Genomic DNA, 21,933 nt, shown 5'->3' on the forward strand with positions numbered 1-21,933 from the left:
ACCCCCCTCTCCTGTCCAACTGGCTCCACCCCCCCACCCACCTGGCTGCACCCCCTCTCCTGTCTACCTGGCTCCACCCCCCCACCTGGCTGCACCTCCCCTCTCCTGTCCACCTGGCTCTATCCTCATCCCCCCACTTGGCTGCACCCCCTCTCCTGTCCACCTGGCTCCATCCACCCCCCCCCCACCTGGCTGTACCCCCCTCTCCTGTCCACCTGGCTCCACCCCCCCACCTGGCTGCACCCCCCTCTCCTGTCCACCTGGCTCCACCCCCCCCAACTGGCTGCACCCCCCTCTCCTGTCCACCTGGCTCCACCCCACCCACCCACCTGGCTGCACCCCCCTCTCCTGTCCAACTGGCTCCACCCCCCCACCCACCTGGCTGCACCCCCTCTCCTGTCTACCTGGCTCCACCCCCCCACCTGGCTGCACCTCCCCTCTCCTGTCCACCTGGCTCTATCCTCACCCCCCCCACTTGGCTGCACCCCCTCTCCTGTCCACCTGGCTCCATCCACCCCCCCCCCCACCTGGCTGTACCCCCCTCTCCTGTCCACCTGGCTCCACCCCCCCACCTGGCTGCACCCCCCTCTCCTGTCCACCTGGCTCCACCCCCCCAACTGGCTGCACCCCCCTCTCCTGTCTACCTGGCTCCACCCCCCCACCTGGCTGCACCCCCCTCTCCTGTCCACCTGGCTCCACCCCCCCCAACTGGCTGCACCCCCCTCTCCTGTCCACCTGGCTCCACCCCACCCACCCACCTGGCTGCACCCCCCTCTCCTGTCCAACTGGCTCCACCCCCCCACCCACCTGGCTGCACCCCCTCTCCTGTCTACCTGGCTCCACCCCCCCACCTGGCTGCACCTCCCCTCTCCTGTCCACCTGGCTCTATCCTCACCCCCCCCCCACTTGGCTGCACCCCCTCTCCTGTCCACCTGGCTCCATCCACCCCCCCCCACCTGGCTGTACCCCCCTCTCCTGTCCACCTGGCTCCACCCCCCCACCTGGCTGCACCCCCCTCTCCTGTCCACCTGGCTCCACCCCCCCAACTGGCTGCACCCCCCTCTCCTGTCCACCTGGCTCCACCCCACCCACCCACCTGGCTGCACCCCCCTCTCCTGTCCACCTGGCTCCACCCCACCCACCCACCTGGCTGCACCCCCCTCTCCTGTCCACCTGGCTCCACCCCCCCACCCACCTGGCTGCACCCCCCCTCTCCTGTCCACCTGGCTTCACCCCACAACCTGGCTGCACCCCCCCTCCTGTCCACCTGGCTCTGTCCTTCCCCCCACCTGGCTACACTCCCCTTTCCTGTCCACCTGGCTCCAACCCCCCACCTGGCTCCACCCCCCCCCCCCTCCACCTGGCTGCACCCCCCTCTTCTGTCCACCAGCCTGCCTCCTGAGCAAAGACTAGGAACTGACACGTATGACATTACTTACTGGACCACCACTCCCATTCTACAGGAGCTGTGCTCAGGGAAGCAGCTGATGGAACACCATGTGTGTTCCTTTAGCTGTAGCAGAGTACAGAGGAGACATCCAGGGTCTAATAGACCCTGAATGTCTAATAACGAGTACCTGTTACCTGTCATCTATATGCTATCACATAGGGGACTATTGGTCCCCTATGTAATGGCAATAAAAGTTATGTAAAAAATAAATAAAGAATAATATATTAAAAAAAAAAAGTTCTAAACATTTAAAGAGACACTATTTTTTTTTTTAGAGCCCCCCCCCCTTTACACACACACACACACACACACACACACACACACACACACACACAAACACATACACACACACATACAAAAATGCATGTGATTGCCCTACACATTTTATGTATCAGAACCCCTGCATAACACTAACCTGATGTCTTGTAGGGGCTTTTAAAGTGTTGCCTATGAAAAAATATAGGGTGCTGAAGTTTTTCGCCGTTTCATGGGTGCACGCACGCAAAGCTCCTTATAGGTCATCAGTTTGGTGTTATGCAGGAGTTCTGGTGCTAGTATTATTGAATTCATTTTGGGGTTTTTTTGGGGGGGGGGGTGCAAGTGGTCTCGCCTAGGGCGCAAAATAGTCTAGCACCTGCCCTGTCTGTCAATCACAAGTAGAGAGTGGACCTGATGGGGAACTAGTCCCTCAGCATCGGCTTCAAGCTCCACCCACTGTCAGCGCTACTGTTTGCCAGGAGGCTGTCAGCTGTGAAGTCGACAGTGTCCTTAACAAGCAGTGACAGGGGGGAGGGGGTAGCGACAGCAAACATACCGCTCTGCTACACTGGGTACAGAGACAGGCACTCTGCCTGTCTCTGTACTTCAACTTAGAATTGTCCCTAATTACCTCCATTTTCATTGTCTGTGAACTGGGAGTAATTTTTTTTTTATTTGGTGCAGCCATAGCGCTACTTTGGAAAATTGGCGCTATTAAGGACTACCTGAATCTGTCGCACGTTTTGGTAAAGCTAGCAATTCCGCCCTTTTAAAGGGCCAAGCTGCCAGAAAATTGGTGGTAGTGCTTTATTGAATTCCGCCAACCCCTTGGTCCCTATAATATTTCTGAGGACTGCAGTATAATGTTCATTGTTAATCATGTATGTTTGCCTCTTCTATCAACAGAGCAGCTTGAAGCCTTGAAAAAAATGATGGAGTCTGGGGAGACCGTGGCACCGACCAGCATCCTAGAAGATGACATCGAGGAAGAGATCGAAAATGGTACACATGGATAGAATTATTATTAGTATTATATGACTGAAATATACTGTAGCCATGACTGTAACTCATTCTTTTAAGTTGTCTGCTATTTCAATTTGCCTTCTACCGCTCTGGTACCGCTTTTGTTACCCCTGGGCACTATTGCCCCACCCAGGGAGATCCTCCCCTTTCTAACTAAAAAATGTTTTGGAACTCTTCCACTCAGGGCTGGGGGCAGGAGGGTGGGGGGGCGTAGTGAGGAGATTTGGGGTGAGATTTGTGTTGCAAGGGGGGTATTTTGGGGGCGGCGGGGGGCAAGAATTGTTCTAGGAGGGGAAATTTGGGGGGTTGTGCTAGGAGTGGTGATTTAGGAGGATCTAGGGTAGGAGGGGGAAGGGGGGGAAGAGGATTTGTGCTGGCATGCTTTACTGCATATAGACTGATTTTATTACTGCTGTGGGTTTAGTAACACTTTTATACTTTATTATTAAAATATTATAAAAAAAAATGCTGCTTACATACCTCCCAACATTTTGAGATGGGAATGAGGGACACCTACTAACAAATGTATATAGGCATAGGACACGCCCCCTGCCACACCCCCTTAACCACTTCCCGCCCGGCCTATAACAGAATGACGGCTGGGAAGTGGTTCTGTTATCCTGACTGGGTGTCATATGACGTCAAGCAGGATAACATGCCGGTGCGTGTCCGCGGGGGCGTGCAGCACGGCGATCGCGAGTGCGGCGTGTCAATCTGACACGCCGCATCTCAGATCGTGATAAGAAGCCTCTGACAAAGACTTCTTACCAGGTGATCAGCTGTGACCAATGACAGCTGATCATTGCGTGAACCAGGAAGTGTCAGTAAATGGCATTCCTCGGTTTGTGCTGACAGGGAGAGCCGATCAGAAGGGGGGGTCTGGGGTCTGAGCGGCTCAGCAGAAGGGGGGGTCTGGGCTGATAATCAGCACACTGATTATCAGCACAGCCCCCATCAAATGTACCCATAAGCTGCCAATCGGTGCCCAGTCGGTGCCCCATCATAACCCCCTGCCAGTGCCCAATAAAGTGCCAATCACTGCCCACCACAGTGCAAATCAGTGCCCACCATAGTGCTAATCAGTGTCCATCACAGTGCCAAACAGTTCCCAGCATTAACACCTGTCAATACCTGCCCAATCAGTGCTGCCCATCAGTGCCATCTATTAGTGTCCATCAATGCCACCTGTCAGTGCCAATCAGTGCCGCCTGTTAGTGCCCATCAGTGCTGCCTGTCAGTGCCCATCAATGCCGCCTGTCAGTGCCCATCAGTGCTGCATATCAGTGCCACCTATCGGTGCCCATTAGTGCCGCTTATCAGTGCTGCCTATCTTTGCCCATCAATTCTACATATCAGTGCCTCCCCATCAGTGCCACCTTATCAGTGCCAACTCATCAGTGCCGACTCATCAGTGCCCGTCAGTAAAGGAGAAAACAAAATTTTATAACAGAAACGAAGAAAAACTTTTTTTTTTTCAAAAATGTCAGTCTTTTTTGGTTTGTTTAGCAGAAAGTAAAAACCACAGAGGTGATCAAATACCACCAAAAGAAAACTCTATTTGTGGGAAGAAAATTATAAAAATTCAGTTTGTGTACAGTGTTGTATGACCGCTCAACAGTGTTGCCAACCGTTAGTATTTTTACTGGCAGCCAGTAAAAAATGGGCACTTTTCTCCTGCCAGTAAATGCCAGTAAGAGGAAAAGTTTCCAGTAAAAAATATGGCTGTGATGCTTTACTCGAAACTGGGCATGCGTAGCTCGGGTCCAGAGCGGGCCGAGACCATCAAAGTGTCTGCTACAGTGTGTTCGGGCGGTACTGGTGGGGGCTAGTCTGGCAGAGGCGGTGCCTGAGCGTTTTGTGTGATGTCATAGTGAAAGGGAGCCGAGCGCCCAGAGCCTTGTGTACAGGTCTGCTGGATGGGAGCAAGGCAAGCCGGGAGCGGGACTATCAGTGCTGTTTGGACTGGAGGGGACTGAAGGGACCACCTGGCATGGAGAGAGACTGTCACTGTGACTCAGGAGGGGACGCGTTGTGTCGGTGATCTGTGCTGCTACACACTGCTGTCAGTGTCAATATGAGAGTCAATTTCATGTGTGTGCCACCCATTCTAATTTCCTGTCCCTGAGCCACTTGCTTACTATATTGAAAATAAAATAAGAAATATGCTTTTTGCCTGAATAGCTACCTTAAATCACATTGCTAATTGCATATTATACTTATTTGTAGCCCAAATACTGAAATTTGCACTTAAAACTGTAATTTTGTAACTTTTGGAAATGCCAGTAAAAACGTGGCTGTGCCAGTAAATTTTGGGTGTCATGTCAGTAAATTTCAATCTGGTAGGTTGGCAACACTGCCGCTCAATTGTCATTCAAAGTGGGACAGCGCTGAAAGCTCAAAATTGTCCTGGGCAGGAAGGGGCGAAAGTGCCCGGTATTGAAGTGGTTAAAGGAGAATTAACCAAAAAAAAAGGTTAATTAAATCCACAAGGGCTTTTTTTTCCCACTACTATTCCTTTATATTGGCTTTTAAAATGTACAAATGCAGCAATTTAGAAATTGGATGAAAGGTTTAGCACTGGGAAACACTTTATGAAAGATAAAAAGTGCATTTTATATACAACTATATAGATCAGACCAAAATGAGGGACAAATGAGGAGGAATGGGGGACAGAGGGACATTGCTCCAAATCAGGGACAGTCCCTCGAAATCAGAGACAGTTGGGAGCTATGTGCTTACCTTTTTACTTGCTCTCAATTCATCGAGCAGCTGTGGGATGTGCTGGAAAAACAAGTCCAATCGCAACTTTCAGGACTTAAAAGATCTGCTACTGACAGCTTGGTGCCAGATATCACAGCGTACCTTCAGAGGTTTAGTGGAGTCCATGCCTCGATGGGTTATGGTGGGTGGTCATAATGTTATGTCTGATCAGTGTAGATGGTAAGGGAGGTTCAGGTGTCATTCCTGGCAGCCATGTGATGCCTCCAGTGGTATAAACACCTGCGTTCTTTTATTATTAGCTGATCAAGAGGAAGAAGCCCATCCTGAGTACAAGTTTGGAAGTGAGCTGTCAGCAGAAGACCTCAGCCAAAAAGAAGCTGTAGCTAATAGTGCAAAAAAGGTAACGGTTGTGTTTTTTTTAATGTATGCATTCATACGGGTTTGTGTTTCCTTCCCACTACACTATTTAGCCAAAAAGTATGTGGACCACAATATGGAGTACTGGCGTTTCCTATAAAGGGTACAGTTAAAACCTAACTCAAGGTTTACTTTAAATTTAAATAGTTTGTTTTGGCCAGCTTGGCCCTAACAAACATTTCAGTCTCTAGTAGAAGTTCAGAGGACAAGAAATTCACACTGCTAAGACAGATAAGCAAATGGTTCTTAGAGGGGGATCTTTGACTAGGAGGATCTTGAGGTCTGACTTCAGCCCTTCTAAACTTCAAATATCACAGTTAATTTTCCTTAACAGCTTCCATAATCGTCCCCCTCCTGTTGGCTCCTATGGTTATTGTTACGACGATGACTGTGCCCCTGGCCATGATTAATGTGTTTGGTGTGAAGGAACTCAAGTAGAGAGCCCTGACCTCAACCCTACTTAAACCTTTGGGAAGAATTAGAACACTGATTGCCAGCCAAGTCTTCTCATCCAATATCAGTACCCAACTTCAAAAACGCCCTTTTGGCTGAGCAGGAACACTCTTGTCCATTTTGTCAAATCTTGTCAAAAGCATTCCTAGAATATTGGAGGCTGTTAAAGCCACCAAGGAAGGTTGAGGAGCAACTTCATATTACTACCCATGGTTTTAGAATGGAATGTCCAGCAAGCTCTTATAAGTGTGATGGTAAGAGGCACACAAATGTTTGGCCATGGTAAATAAACATATACTGTATATATATATATATATGTACTGTAATGTTTGGGGTATTTAGCTCAAGCGATAAATGCGTTTTTAGTGCAGTGAGTCCACCTCAGACAGGCATTATAGTTAAGGGCCTGGTAGCCCACGTTTATTAAACCAAAAAACAAAAGCAAAAAGGTCCATTCAGGATTCCCACGCAGGGGTTTAACTTCATTAAGCACTCCAAAAATAAGGAAAACATACCAAGCCACCTGGCTCTCTTGTCAGCAGTTCCTCTGCTTGCTCTCAACAGATTTGCCAATTCTTTACAGCCCCCTGGACTCACTGGCTTCCTCAGTCTCCCCGACTCTCAAGGCTGGCCAGCCTTTCCCAGTCCCTGGGCAAAGAATCCCCTTTACATAGGCTGCAGACTCCCACAGGGCAGACCACTCTCCAGACACAGGTCTGTCTTCACACAGCAGTAGCAACAAGCTACACACACTCCACCTTCCTCCACCCTCTGCTCTCACTAGCCCCTCGTTATATGGGCTGTGTGCACCTGGGCACACAACCTGCTGGCTCTCCATAAGACATGGACACAGGGTTAGAGATCCCATCCCTTTTCCCAGTGACAGGGACTATTACATATCCCCCCCCTTTGTTTCGATCCGGAGGGAGGAACACCAGCACCCGTCATGGTTGGGACACCTCTGTGCTGGCTGTCAGCCACGTAGGCCCAACCTTTTTTTCGGGTGCGCTTCCAGGTACGTCCCACCCTGGATCTTAACAGGGTCCTACATTTCCCTATACTCCCCCCTTGTTTCGCACCGGAGGGAGGAACACATAAACCAGTCACTAAGAATGGGACACCTCTGTGCCAGCCATTCGCTGCGTAGGCCCATTTCTTTTTCCGGGTATGTTTCCACCAGCACTTCACCTTGAACCATGGGCTCCCACTAATCTCTCTATCCCTTCCACCTTCTGGCCACGGGATCCTCCTTTTCCCTCCCACAGACCTACTCTCCTGGGACTGTTGGGGACCCATTTCCATGAAATCTGTCAGGGACTGACCCCTCTCACTACCTGACGCAACACTAACCAACAACATCTGTTTATCAGTTTCACTAACCCCTGTGTGGTTACCCTTGGCAACCAAATCATCTGAGATCAACACCACATACTTCTGTTTAACCTCGATAGCAATGTTCCACAAGGGGTTATTTAATTCAATATTATCATCATCATCAAGACCTCTTGTCACCTGGTTTGCTAGGACAGGGTCTAGGGAGGGACCATCTACAGGCAAGCAGTTACTCCCTATGGGACATTCCCGCAGTTTCACATCGCTCCCGGTTGTCCAACACTCCAATAGCGACTGTCCTACCAACACACATTTTGCGCCACATTTTTCCACACCAATCTCTTTAACCATTTCTGTGTCCATTGGTACCTCAACCAATACCTCTGAGTTGTCCGACAGTGCTCTACAGTGCTTCTCATACAGTTTTTCATTACAGTTACCAACACTGCCATTTCCTGTCAAAGTGTCTCCGGGTACCTCAAACTGCACCTCCCTGCGAGTGATGGATTGAATTCCCACTACTGCTGCATCTTTTCCGGGCCCTTCCCTATCACGAGGTCTAGCGGGTGAGACAGCACACGCGCCATGTACCAACCACTGCTCAGCTGCACCTCGGATCGCACCAGCAGGAATGCACCTCATCACACCAGCATACGGAGAGACTTCTACTATGTCTATCATTTCTGATTCCTTTAGCAGTTCCCCTGAACGCCTTCCGCACATAACTGTCGCTGGAAGCATTCTCGCAGAGAACTGCGAGACCACTTTCTGCAAAAGTAACCAACATTGCAGTAACCAATTTTTATCAACATTGCTTAACATCGCCTGTACCACGTGTCTCCACTGATTGGTACTACGCAGTACCAGGTCGCCCATCTGCGGTGGATACATGCAGGTATACAGCGGAAAGATTTTCACCAATTCCAACAACATCTCAGTTATTTCTAGACATGCCACATCTAAACACAGAACTCTAGGGACTTTTACCTTACTAACGACGTGGAGGGGCTCATTTGCTAAGGCTTGAGAGGCCGAGACACTCAAAGAGACCTCCACCTCAGAGGCCACTGACAAAACTTGCGGCTCCCCATGAGCACTGCAAATCGCATGTGTCACACTCATCCTCTCATTTTCAGCAACACTGAGCCCTTCCATGTCCCTATCCATTATCCCATCATCCTGACACTCAACATTACTCATCTCTTTTGCTGTGGACAAAACTTCTGCTATATATGCGCCCTTTTCCGATCCTTCCGCCTGGAGGGGGTTAAGTTCTGCAACAACCAACGCACCTGTGTCTACTGGCTTTGCAGCCTCTCCATTTGTCACAGCAGCAATAGTGTCCAGCTTACTATTACCTTCAGAAATTTCTTTCCACCACGCTATCACCTTAATGGCGAGACTATCCCAGTCTATCCTGTCTGTGCTCCAGTCATCAGCACTCTGTAGTACTGCTCCCTCTGCCCATGGAGACACAGGTGGACAGAGTGGTTTAGCAGCAGACAATCTGCACCAGTCACTGTCAACCACATCAGATTGTGATAATACATACTCCCTCATTTGAGCTATTTTCCCATTGTTTTCCACCTGAGCAGTATCAGAGCTGTCCTGGAGCCCCGCCGGCTCCAACACTGGGAATCCTCCTGAGATTTCCTGGGACAACTCTGCTGCACTACCTGTGGTTACCATGGGAGACACCAAACCATCAACATTGTCAGTAATACACTTTTCAACATCATCATTACTTTTGAATACATCACAATAAGTACATGTATCATCAGCCATAGACATAGCAGTGTTATAAGCTTTAACAGGCTGTTTTTGGTCAGAACACACAGCACCCCGTGTAACGCTCAGCACACCACCCTTCCTCTCCAAAGGCATTCTTTTGCCCACTAGGGCGGCTCCACAGTTGTCCTGGGAAACCATGTGCCTCACCACTGCGGGCTCCTGGGAGGTTTCCCTGGGCATCTCTGTAGCACCTGTCACTAGGGAACCTGGCACACAAACTGTATTGGTCACCCCTAGGTTACCTCTTCCAGCACTCTGGTGGATTACACCAGGTACATACAGAGTCCAGTCTTTTTGAGTTCTTAACCTTGCTGCAGGTTGAGCTTCAACCTGTGTCTCCCCACTACTCGGGGTAGCAAACTGCAGCAAGTCCATTTTTACCACTTCTGCTGATCTCCCAGCCGGATATACTCCCACTTCACTGGGATCAGTCCCGCAAACTGCAACAGTCTTACCATAATCTGTAGCAGGTAACTCTGGCTTCATTTGAGTACGTTGTCTATCCTTTATCGCACTTTTACTGACTAACTCTCCCTGGTGGCCATGGGATGAAACTGCAGCAGCCACTTCTGACTCCTTAGCACCCCCTGCAGGCACAACAGGTACTTCCTCACTGTTGCCAGAGGTGACTGAAAATAGGTTTGCACAAAAATCTGGGCTTGCAGACAAAGACTTCTGCCCAGTAACCACATCTCCAGGCATGTTCCATACCCTGGGACAAGAAAAAATTTCATGCCCCAGTTGACCACATTCCAGGCATGGTACATTTTTACACATATCTTTAATGGGATGCCGCTCCACATCTCCACTGTATCTCCTCCTTCCGGTTAACACCCGATCCCTTGTTGCTAAGGGAGATGGCACTCTTCCAGCTGTACTTTGCTGACTCTCCCAAAAGCAGCGACTTTGCGCTCCTTGAAGCATTGTTGCTTTAAACATGCCACGATCCTCTGTCGGCAATACGTTTCTCGCGTAGTCCACAGACTTGACATCACTGCCGTTGCTACGGGCAACCACATACTTGTCAAACTTCTGATAAGCCTTTTGGACACTCCTGGGACTTAAATCAGGCTTTCTAAACATTGTTGCAGACCTCTGTCTGGCCGTGTCGCCTTGTATTGGAGACTGAGACAAAGGGCACTTGGAGATAACATGCCCCCACTCTCTGCACCGAAAACAGCGCTCTTGCTTCAGAGCCTTGACAGGGCTTCCCAAATTGCATCCTCTTGTAAGCTTGGGACTTTGCACCTTAATAGCTGGCCTGCTTGCACCAGCGTTGCCAGGGGCAACAGCATGCACTTCCCCTTTAAGTGTAGCAAAAAACAGTCTGCAATATTCTCCGGCAGGCTCAAACTCTTGCTTCATCTCTGCAGTCACTCCACCACACTTTTGCGCTTTCCAGCAAAAAATGAAGCACTGTTACTTAAAAGCAAGTTGCTTTTCACTTCATGCAAGCTTTCCTCACCTGCACAGTGCACACACAGATTGTGCTCTCTCATGCACACAAACACAGTTCATCAATTTAACTTCTGCGCAATGCAGTTTGCCTGGCTGCCACACACCGCTAGCAGCAATTCCTGAAATGACTCACTACTGGCGCAGAGACCCGGACTTCACCGTCTGTCTGCCCGCATTCGAACACCACTTGTAATGTTTGGGGTATTTAGCTCAAGCGATAAATGCGTTTTTAGTGCAGTGAGTCCACCTCAGACAGGCATTATAGTTAAGGGCCTGGTAGCCCACGTTTATTAAACCAAAAAACAAAAGCAAAAAGGTCCATTCAGGATTCCCACGCAGGGGTTTAACTTCATTAAGCACTCCAAAAATAAGGAAAACATACCAAGCCACCTGGCTCTCTTGTCAGCAGTTCCTCTGCTTGCTCTCAACAGATTTGCCAATTCTTTACAGCCCCCTGGACTCACTGGCTTCCTCAGTCTCCCCGACTCTCAAGGCTGGCCAGCCTTTCCCAGTCCCTGGGCAAAGAATCCCCTTTACATAGGCTGCAGACTCCCACAGGGCAGACCACTCTCCAGACACAGGTCTGTCTTCACACAGCAGTAGCAACAAGCTACACACACTCCACCTTCCTCCACCCTCTGCTCTCACTAGCCCCTCGTTATATGGGCTGTGTGCACCTGGGCACACAACCTGCTGGCTCTCCATAAGACATGGACACAGGGTTAGAGATCCCATCCCTTTTCCCAGTGACAGGGACTATTACAGTACATATATACATATATATATATATACACAAAGGTGTTTTTGGAGATAACGTCATTGACAAGAGTCACCAATGAGTAGACATTGCTCTTGTCAATCCTCTCCATAGACATTATGTAGCCTTCTGTGGATGTCGGACAACCTGCACCCCTTCTTCATCAAGAACTCAATCACGGCATGTTGCTTCTGCTGAGAATCCAGCAGAAGCAAGACCAATCTACCTGCAATGAAATAGAAGAAGCAAAATTACTGTAAAGGAAGGGTTATGCCGCGTACAGACGATCGGACATTCCGACAACAAAATCCTGGATTTATTTCCGACGGATGTTGGCTCAAACTTGTCTTGCATACACACGGTCGCACAAATGTTTTCGGAAATTCCGATCGCCGAGAACACGGTGACATACAACACGTATGACGAGCCAAGAAAAATGAAGTTCAATAGCCAGTGCGGCTCTTCTGCTTGATTCCGAGCATGCGTGGAATTTTGTGCATCGGAATTGTGCACACACGATCGGAATTTTGTTGTCGGAAAATTTGAGATCCAGCTCTCAAATTTTTGTTGTCGGAAATTCCGACAACAAATGTCCGATGGAGCCTACACACGGTCAGAATTTCCGACAACAAGCTCCCATCGAACATTTGTTGTCGGAAATTCCGACCGTGTGTAGGCGGCATAACTCTACCAACATGTGAAATTTGATCAACCTATGGAAGTCAATAAAAAAGTTATGCCCTCTTTTACATTACTTTTGGTACACTACACAGTATACTGTAAATACAAGAGTTCTTCAAAAAGTTTCCGCACTTTTTTAAACTCTATTATATATATAAAAATGCAGAAACTTTTTGAAGACCCCTGGAATATATAGCCCAATTAAAATGTCAGTTGAGCAATTAGAAGATCCTGCTTCCTGGAGTAGGATTGAAAAGAATTAGCCATGTGTCTGTATTTATGGTTACCTTTGGCTGTACCAGTGGCTGGTACACCGTGAAGGATGCAGTCCTGTTATCTGAGAAAAGCCAGGAGCTTCTCAGGCTGGTATAGCCCATAGTGACGCCTTTTATGTATCTGAAATGAAGTCTGTTTCATTTTTTAGGTTGTGGAAGACTCTGAACCAGAAAACAATAATAAAAAGGTGACAACTCATTAACTAGTTATTTTGCATACAAAATGTATAATGCATTATGAATTTTTTACCAATGGATAGATAGACAATGGGAGAAGCCATGTATGAAGATAGAGTTATAGCACCTGAGGTACCCATTGTTCTCATACATACCTGATAGAGATGTCCATACATTGGTAGAGAGGTCAGAAGAAGGACGTGTCGTTGTGCTCCTGGCTATGGGATACAAGCTATTTAGGACTTCTAATTGTTTTTTGCCAGTTGGGCATACATATACAAGAGTTTCAGTTTATTGGCTGTTGGTATGCTGTGCACCATCCGATATGTGTGTATTGATGACTGTGACTGTGGGTGTTCCTTTTGAATAAACTCATTCCCTTAACGTCTAAAGTCGATATTAAGCTAAACCATTTTTTTTATTAGAGTTGTGGAATTGTAAAACCTCTGTTTGAATTTTTCTTACATCTGGGTCCCATTGAGGAGACAGTCCTTTCTTGGTTTCCATGAATGTGAAGTTGGCTCCTTTGGTTTTTTTGTAGTAAGCATGCATTCTGAACCATCGTTTATGTTGCATGTCCATATACATATATAGGAACTCTGTTTTGGTGTGTCAAGCAGCCATTCTCAACCAGATTCTGTAAGACCCTAGAGCTCTTTCAGGGGGTTGTAGGGGCTCCTTAGGCTGTTGCTGATGGACCTCCTAACTGGTGGTGTCTGTACAGTTTTGGGCCAACACAACTTGGAATAATCTTTTTAGCTTTCTCTTATGTGTGGTAGCCCTTTCAGAGGCGTAAACCTAAGGAAAATATGGATTCCATCCAAATATGGATTCCATCCAGGGTGCAGACTGGGTGAGGAGTCCCTCTAAACTACTTGCAATGTCCGAAAGCAAAGATGATGTGGTGCAAGCCAAACACCGAGCAATCCCATGCATCAAAAGGGTAATAGCAGTCTCAGTTTAACTCCATCCTTTGCCACGCTCCGATGCGTTTCGCCCCTCCAGGTACTCCATGACTAAGCCCCGTGGGTGGGCCGAAATGCGTTGTGGCCAGGATATACTGAGGCTGCTATTACCTCCTTGATGCATGGGATTGTTCAGCATGTGGCTGGTGACTTACAGTGGGCGGGGTGAAAGGTGTTGTGGGCGTGGTCAGGACAGAATTAGACTGAGGCTGCTATTACCTCCTCGATGCACAGGATTGCTCAGTGTGCAGCTTGTGGCTCATCATGGGCGGGGTGAAATGTGCTGTGGGCATAACCGGGATGGAGTTAAACTGATTATTACCTCCTTGATGCACGGGATTGTTTGGCATGCGACTTGTGGCTCATTGTGGGCGGGGTGAAACATGTTGGGGGATTGGCTAGGATGGAGTTAGACTGAGGCTGCTATTACCTCCTTGATGCATGAGATTGCTCCGCCTGCGGCTTGTGGCTCATTGTGGGTGAGGTGAATGGTCGGGGGAGTGGCCAGAACAGAGTGAGGATGTTATTACTTCCTTGATGCATGGGATTGCTCAGTGTGCGGCTTGTTGCTCACCGTGGGCGGGGCGAAACATGTTGGGGGCGTGGCTAGGATGGCATTAGACTGAGGCTGCTATTACCCTCCTTGATGCACGGGATTGCTCGGTGTGCGGCTTGCAGCTCACCGCCTTTTGCTTTTAGCCCTTTCAGAGAGTATTTGGCAGACAGTGAGGAGGTGATATGTGAAAATCCAACCCACCATGCCGCACCATTGCCCGATTCACTTGAATGGGTCACTTTTGGAGGTGGTACTGCCAGCCGAATATGACATGCTGTTTAATTTCATGTCTACAGTCCTGACAAGCATCATGCCCTTGTTTAGTTGGACAGTTGGGGGTAATAAAACAGCAGCTCAACAACCTGCTTTTACCGCCCCCTGGACATGCCCTTAGGGTACCATTTTGACTACCATTGTAAGAGGGGCATTCTTCCCACTAGTCCTCAGTAAAGGGCAGTTTTCCCACTGGCCACCTATGAATTGGTTTTAGGAGGGAGTTCCCCAAGACTTGAAAAAATATTTTAAGGGTTCCTCCAGGGTAAAAAGAGTTGAGAATGGCCGGTATAGTTTGTAGAAAGAAACCTGGGAACCATCAACGGGCACACACTAAGAGAATATTTTCCCTGTGGATTAGATATGGTTGGGTCATGTAAGGGGGTGGCTGGTGGATATTATGCACCAGTCCTAGAAACCTAGATTTAATGTAATCATTTTTAACATTATATGTATTGTTATCTTTTTAGGGCCAAGCAACTGTGGATGATGAACAAGCGTGGATGGCAAACTATAAATATGTAGGAGCCACAACCAATATACATCCGTTTCTGTCAGCGATGATCAACTATGCCCAGCCAGTAAAATTCCAGAGCTTTAAAGTGGCAGAAGGTGAACAACCTCATGCTAATGTGAACATGTAGTACATAGTGGGATAGGTGTACACTATATATAAACTTTCTCATCAGCAGTATATAGCAGTCTTGTGACTTCTATCAGTGTGTGGTTAAAGCTTGTAGGAGGAGTTTTCATTCTCCTCTGACTGTCCTATGAACCCTCTGTCTGGACAGTGCTGATTGGCCCTGTGCTGATCACATGCACCCTCCAAAAAAAAAACCTCTCTAGCAATACACACCAAATTGAGCATGTGCAGAGTGCCCCCAAGGCTCTGTTTTATCAGCAGATGGATTGGGGACAGTAAAGGAAGGGGAGGATCAGAGAAGACAGGATCAAACAGCCCTTTTTACACAATGTGCAAGTTTAACCCCTTAGGTTACACAGTGAGTATAACAAGCATGCTTTACTGCAGTGGTCTCCAAACTGTGGCCCTTTGTCCAGCCCTTGAGGCACTATTCAATCTACTGACACCAATAATGAGGAGTCATTCCTCCCACTAACACCAATAACAGGGCATAATTCCTCCTGCTGGCACCAATGGTGCACTGTTCCTGCCACTAACACCAGTGACGTGGCGCTATTCCTCCTTCTACTGAACACATTTTTAATCCCAATGACAACCAAACCCGAGACATTGTGGTCTAACATTGATGCCGGGACATTTTCTACTCCCACTGGCCGCCCATTAATTTATGGGCAGCCCGTAAATTTCAGCCCATTTTCGGGGCGCCCGTAAATGTCCCTTACGGGCAGCCGTGCCCGTTAACAATATGGCTGTTTTTTTACTTTTGTTTAACCTAAACACATTGCTAATATCACTAGCTACATGTTTATAGTTTAAATATTGATATTTGCACTGTTTAGCACTGAAAACTTGCATGTTAGGTACTTTTGTTGCAGTGTCAGTAAAAAATGTAGCTCTGTCAGCAAACTTCATGGGTTTTTGTCAGTAAAAAAATTGGTGGCGTTTGTAAATTTTGGTGTCCTGCCAGTTAATTTCACTTCGGGGGGTTGGCAACACTGCTGGCCATAGTCTGTCCTTCCTAAAGTCTGAAGGGCGGTAATCTGGCCCTTTGTTTAGAAAGTTTGGAGACCCCTGCTTTACTGCATATACAGGCTGATTGTACTGTTGTGGGTTTAGTAACACTATAAGGTAAATTAATATTTTAATTCTTCAAGGGTAGCTTACAGTTTAGGGGTTTTGAGTGTTGCATTTTTAGTTGGTAATCAAAAAAAAAAAAAGAATACAGAAAAGATAAATGATTGGCCTGTTACCACAAGAGGGAGCCGTTCTGCTACTAAATATTAGAGAGGAGGACATTAGAGTCAGATAAAGGTAGAATAATCTGCAAATACGGGAATCAATGATTGTGTCGTTACTGTAAATGTTACTATAAAATTATGACGTTTTCTCTTTCAGAGAAGAATATTCATTACAACATGTCCTCTTTTAACGAATCGGTTGGATTGGGGTATTTAAAGACTCATGCCATTGAGTTTGTAAAGTATCCTTTGTGATTTATCTATACTATTATTATTATTATTTTTGTTATTATTATTATCATACATGATGTATATAGTGCCAACAGTTTTCCCCAAATCTTTAGACAACAGAGTTACAACACAATTCAAGACAAGAATGGTAAGAGGGTCCTATTCGCAAAAGAGCTTACAATCTAAAAGGAAGGGACAAGTGAAACAAACGTTACAGGTGTGTCTATACAGCGGGGGTATATAATTACAATACAGAGAGGTCCAGTCAGTGAAATTTTCTTCCAGGAGTGGTCCGAATCTCATGTTTGTGTGATGACTCCTTCACATCACAGTTCCCCCTTTCCATCAGTATCCTCAGTCCTCCCCTTTACACCACAATGTCCCCTTCTACATAGCAGTCCCCTCTTAACACAACAACGCCCCCTTTCACATCACAGTCCCCCCCTTTATATTACAGCATCCCCTTTTACATCACAGCCCCCCCTTTATACCACAGTGCCCCCTTTTACATCACAGTCCCCCTTTAACATCACAGGCTTCCCCTTTACACCACAATGTCACCTTTTACATAGCAGTCCCCTCTTTATACAACAACACCCCCTTTCACATCATAGCCCCCCCCCCCTTTATATTACAGAATCCCCTTTTACATCACAGTCCCCCCCTTTATATCACAGTGCCCCCTTTTACATTACAGCCCCCCCCCCCCTTTAACATCACAGGCTTCCCCTTTACACCACAATGTCCCCTTTTACATTGCAGTCCCCTCTTTATACAACAACACCCCCTTTCACATCATAGCCCCCCCCCCCTTTATATTACAGAATCCCCCTTTACATCACAGTGCCCCCTTTTACATTACAGCCCCCCCCCCCCCCCCTTTAACATCACAGGCTTCCCCTTTACACCACAATGTCCCCTTTTACATTGCAGTCCCCTCTTTATACAACAATGCCCCCTTTCATATCCTGGTCCCCCCTTTATATTACAGCGCCCCCTTTTACATCACAATCCTCCCTTTTACATCACAGCCCCCTTTCACATTACAGTCCTCCCTTTTGCACCACAATGTCCCCTTTTATATAGCAGGCCCCACCTTTTTACATTGCAGCTCCCCCTTTACACAACAACGCCCCCTTTTACATCACCTGTCCCCCCTTTACATCACCTGTCCCCCCTTTACATCACCCTCCCCAAAGTGCCCAAGCATCGTATCCCCCCCCCCCCCATTTGTATTACAGCATCTCCATTTACATCACAGTCCCCCCTTTATATCACAGCAACCCCTTTTATATCACAGCCCCCCTTTACATCACCCGTCCCCCCTTTACATCGCCCTCCCCAAAGTGCCCACTTTTACATTGCAGTCCCCCCCCCCCTTTACATCACCTTCCCCAAAGTGCCCACTTTTTCATTGCAGTCCCCCCCTTTACATCACCTTCCCCAAAGTGCCCACTTTTTCATTGCAGTCCCCCCCTCTACACCACAACACCCCCTTTAACATCGCACTCCTCCCCTTTATACCGCAGTGCCCCCCTTTTACACCACAGTGCCCTCATTTACACTGCAGCACCCCTCCTTTACACCAAAGCACTCCCTTTTACTTCACATAATTCCTCTCTTTGCATCACGGCCAGTCATGCCACGCCTCCTTCCCTCTGCTTCCTGTAACAAACCCAACGAAAGCTGTGGGCATGGCGGGGTATGAGGAGGGACACCCAGGCTGCTAAGTGTCGCAGTGTGGTCCAGATAGGACTGTCATCCTTCCAGCATCACCAGACTGCCTACTGACCCTGTAAGGTGTTCTCTGGCATCTGCTGCAGGTGATCACATAGGACTCATACAGTAGGGGAAAATAATTATTGGAGCCCCTGCGGATTTTGTAAGTTTGTCCACTTACAAAGAAATGAAGGGTCTATCATTTTTATCATCGGTGTATTTTTAATGATAGAGACAGAATATCAACCAAAAATCCAGAAAAAAAACATATGATACAAATGTTATACTGTACAAAGAGTTACAGAACAAGTGAGTAAAATAAGTATTTGATCCCCAAGCAAAACATAACTTAGTACTTGGTGGAGAAACCCTTGTTATCAAGCACATCTCAGGAGGGATTTTGGTCCACTCTTCTTTACAGATCTTCTCTAAATCCTTAAGGTTTTTTGGCTGTCGCTTGGCAACTCGAAGTTTCAGCTCCCTCCATACATTTTCTATAGGATTAAGGTCTGGACACTGGCTAGGCCACTCCATGACCTTAATGTGCTTCTTAGCCACTCCTTTGTTGCCTTGGCGGTATGTTTTGGGTCATTGTCATGCTGGAAGACCCACCCATGACCCCCATCCATGACCCATCTCCAGTGTTCTGGCTGAGGGAAGAAGGTTCTCATCCAAGATTTTACAATACAAGGCCCCGTCTATTGGCCCCCCAATGCAGCAAAGTCTGTCTGTACCTCTAGCAGAGAAACAGCCCCAAAGCATCATGTTTCCACCTCCGTGCCTGACTGTAGGGATTGTGTTCTTAGTGTCATAGTGGATAGGGGATATTACTGCGCATACTCAACTAGTGAAGAAAAATGAACAGCTGCTACATAAGAATGTGACAAAAATTCAATGTAAAAGATCAGTGAAAAATGTAGCGCTAAAAATATAAAACAATAAACATTGAACAATATATCAAGTATTGTGTGTAAATAATAAAAACTTTGTGATAAAATAATTCTCAAATATAATGAATATAAAACAAAACATGTATCTAATGAGTAGAAACACAGGTGAGAAATTCCAAAGGTGAAACAATCCTATGGTAAACATATATGGAGTCCACCATGAAAAGTCTTTGCTCAGAAGTGGGGTACAAAGGCCTCAGCAGGCATGTAGAGCATCAGGGATAGTGTGTCCTCCACCTGAGATAAGGAGTATACACTCTTACCGGAAATAGTGGACTCGAATGTCAGTGACAACAAGTCAATCAAGTGAGGATAGCCCGATCAGCAGATTTCCAAAACGATCCAGGGAATTGAAAGATCTCCATGAACGAATCCAGGGAATCGTGAAGGTAACCGTGAGACTGGAACTCAGATGTTATGAAGCCAGACTGGGAAGCCAAAAACTGGATGGGGTGAATGTGTGAAAGAATGGAGGTCAGAAGAAAGGAGACCTTTTCACTGATCTTTTTTAGGGTCATAGTCAGCATTTTTCTTCCTCCAAACATGGCCAGTCGAGTTATTGCCAAAGAGCTCAATTTTGGCCTCATCTGACCACAGCACTTTCTCCCAGTCCTTCTCTGAATAATTTAGAATGTTCATTGACAAACTACAGATGGTCCTGTACATGTGCCTTCTTGAGGAGGGGGACCTTGCGGGCACTGCAGGATTTCAATCCATGGCGGTGTATTGTGTTAGCAATGGTTTGTTTGGTGACTGTGGTCCCAACTGCCTTGAGATCATTCACAAGCTCCTCCCGTGTAGTTCTGGGCTGATCCCTCACTTTTTTTCATGATCATCCTCACCCCATGAGGCAAAATCTTGCATGCAGCTCCAGACCGAGGGCAAATTGTATTTCTTCCATTTGCGAATAATCGCTCCAACAGTTGTCTCCTTCTCACCAAGCTTCTTGCTGATGGTCTTGTAGTCCATTCCAGCCTTGTGCAGATCTACAGCCTTGTCCCTGACGTCCTTTGACAGCTCTTTGGTCTTGCCCATGATGGTGAGGTTTGAATGGAAGAAAGATTCTGTGGACAGGTGCCTTTTATACAAATAACGAGTTGTCGTTAGGAGCATCTTACATTGACAGGACAAATCTGTGTACCACATGAGCACCTACTGTAGCCAGTCTGTGGGAGTCAGAATTATTGTTGGTTGCCACCTCATCCCTTTAAACCCGAACACATATGAATTACACAGGTTCTGAGGCTAATTTAATGCAGATAAGGCACCAAGTGCATTTAATTACCATCTTAATCAGCCACAGAACCCGTGTAATTAATATGTGTTCGGGTTTAAAGGGATGAGGTTGCAACCCTAGTTGGTAGGGGATCAAATACTTGTTTTACTCACTGAACTGCAACTCAATTTATAACATTTGTATCATGTGTGTTTTTTCTGGCATTTTGGTTGATATTCTGTATCTATCATTTAAAATACACCTATGATAAAATTGATAGACCCTTCATTTCTTTGTAAGTGGGCAAACTTACAAAATCTGCAGGGGATCAAATAATTATTTTCCCCACCGTAGCACAGACCATCCCCCTACTGACCCTGTGAGGTGCTCTCTGGCATCTTGCTGCAGGTGGTCACATAGGACTCACAGGTCAACTGATTGCTCACACTGAAGGAACTTTTTGATTTTCGCACAGCTACAGTGTCTGCTGTATGGCATTACTGCCTTGCTGGTTGCTTTCCCTCGTTGCCTGGAATTGCTCTTTAATTAAACCCGATTGGCTTTGGTTTGTAATTCCAACAGCAGCAGGCAAAGTGAAAAAGCTCCAGGCAGACTGGCCGCCTCGAAATGCCAAAACCCTAAAATTTGGATTTCACCTTGCACCTTAATACACAACGTTCGATGAATGTAAACCATAGATCTGTATATATGTGTGTGTATGTTTCCCGTTATCATTCCTGAACCCGGCGCCCAGCTACAACAAACGTCAGATGAGTCGGATCTACCCCAAGGGGGGGCGAGTGGATTCCAGTAATTATATGCCGCAGATTTTCTGGAACGCCGGCTGCCAGATGGTCTCCCTGAACTATCAGACCCCAGGTAGGCTGCAACGGCCAGTCAAGCCGAATGCCAAGAAAGCCTCGCGCTCGCTAACTTGGTGAACAGATGCCGCCGAGCCGCCTCTGGCATTCCATCCAGAAACTGGAACGCGGCTAAATGATATTAAGATGTTTACTGACAAATGAGAAGGAGTCGATGAGCGGGGCCGGTTATAAATAGACGGGCTGTGTGCGCTGCATTTTAATTGGTAAATTTACCGATGACCCGGCATTAACGCGCACCGCGCAAGATGAAATCTATTCATTGTATTATAAGCTGCCGATTTCACGCATGGAAGTCCCCCGACACCGTGCCAGGGTTTCAATAAAGACCTGCAAAGGGTTAATGCCACTTTAAGTGCCCGCTAACGCTCGTCCCATTAGTTGTAAAGCTCCTCCCATTATTCTCATTTTTATATACTTTTCCATCTTATTACCATTTGTAACTCCAATGTTTGCAACTAACATAAA

General features: G+C 47.2%; 1 protein-coding gene across 6 annotated transcripts in view; it reads left to right on the forward strand.

The window, feature by feature from the left end:
- Positions 1-21,933, forward strand: part of PLCB4 (phospholipase C beta 4) — a 535,803-nt gene that overhangs the window by 424,264 nt on the left and 89,606 nt on the right. For all 6 annotated transcript variants that reach the window (XM_073628632.1, XM_073628629.1, XM_073628631.1 and 3 more), the window contains 6 exons: positions 2,615-2,710; positions 5,752-5,852; positions 12,766-12,804; positions 15,058-15,199; positions 16,626-16,710; positions 21,339-21,463. In XM_073628632.1, the coding sequence (XP_073484733.1) occupies positions 2,615-2,710; positions 5,752-5,852; positions 12,766-12,804; positions 15,058-15,199; positions 16,626-16,710; positions 21,339-21,463 (588 nt within the window). The remainder of the gene's footprint in view (positions 1-2,614; positions 2,711-5,751; positions 5,853-12,765; positions 12,805-15,057; positions 15,200-16,625; positions 16,711-21,338; positions 21,464-21,933) is intronic.

Source organism: Aquarana catesbeiana, linkage group LG04, assembly GCF_042186555.1.
Source record: "Aquarana catesbeiana isolate 2022-GZ linkage group LG04, ASM4218655v1, whole genome shotgun sequence".
Classification (NCBI taxonomy): domain Eukaryota; kingdom Metazoa; phylum Chordata; class Amphibia; order Anura; family Ranidae; genus Aquarana; species Aquarana catesbeiana.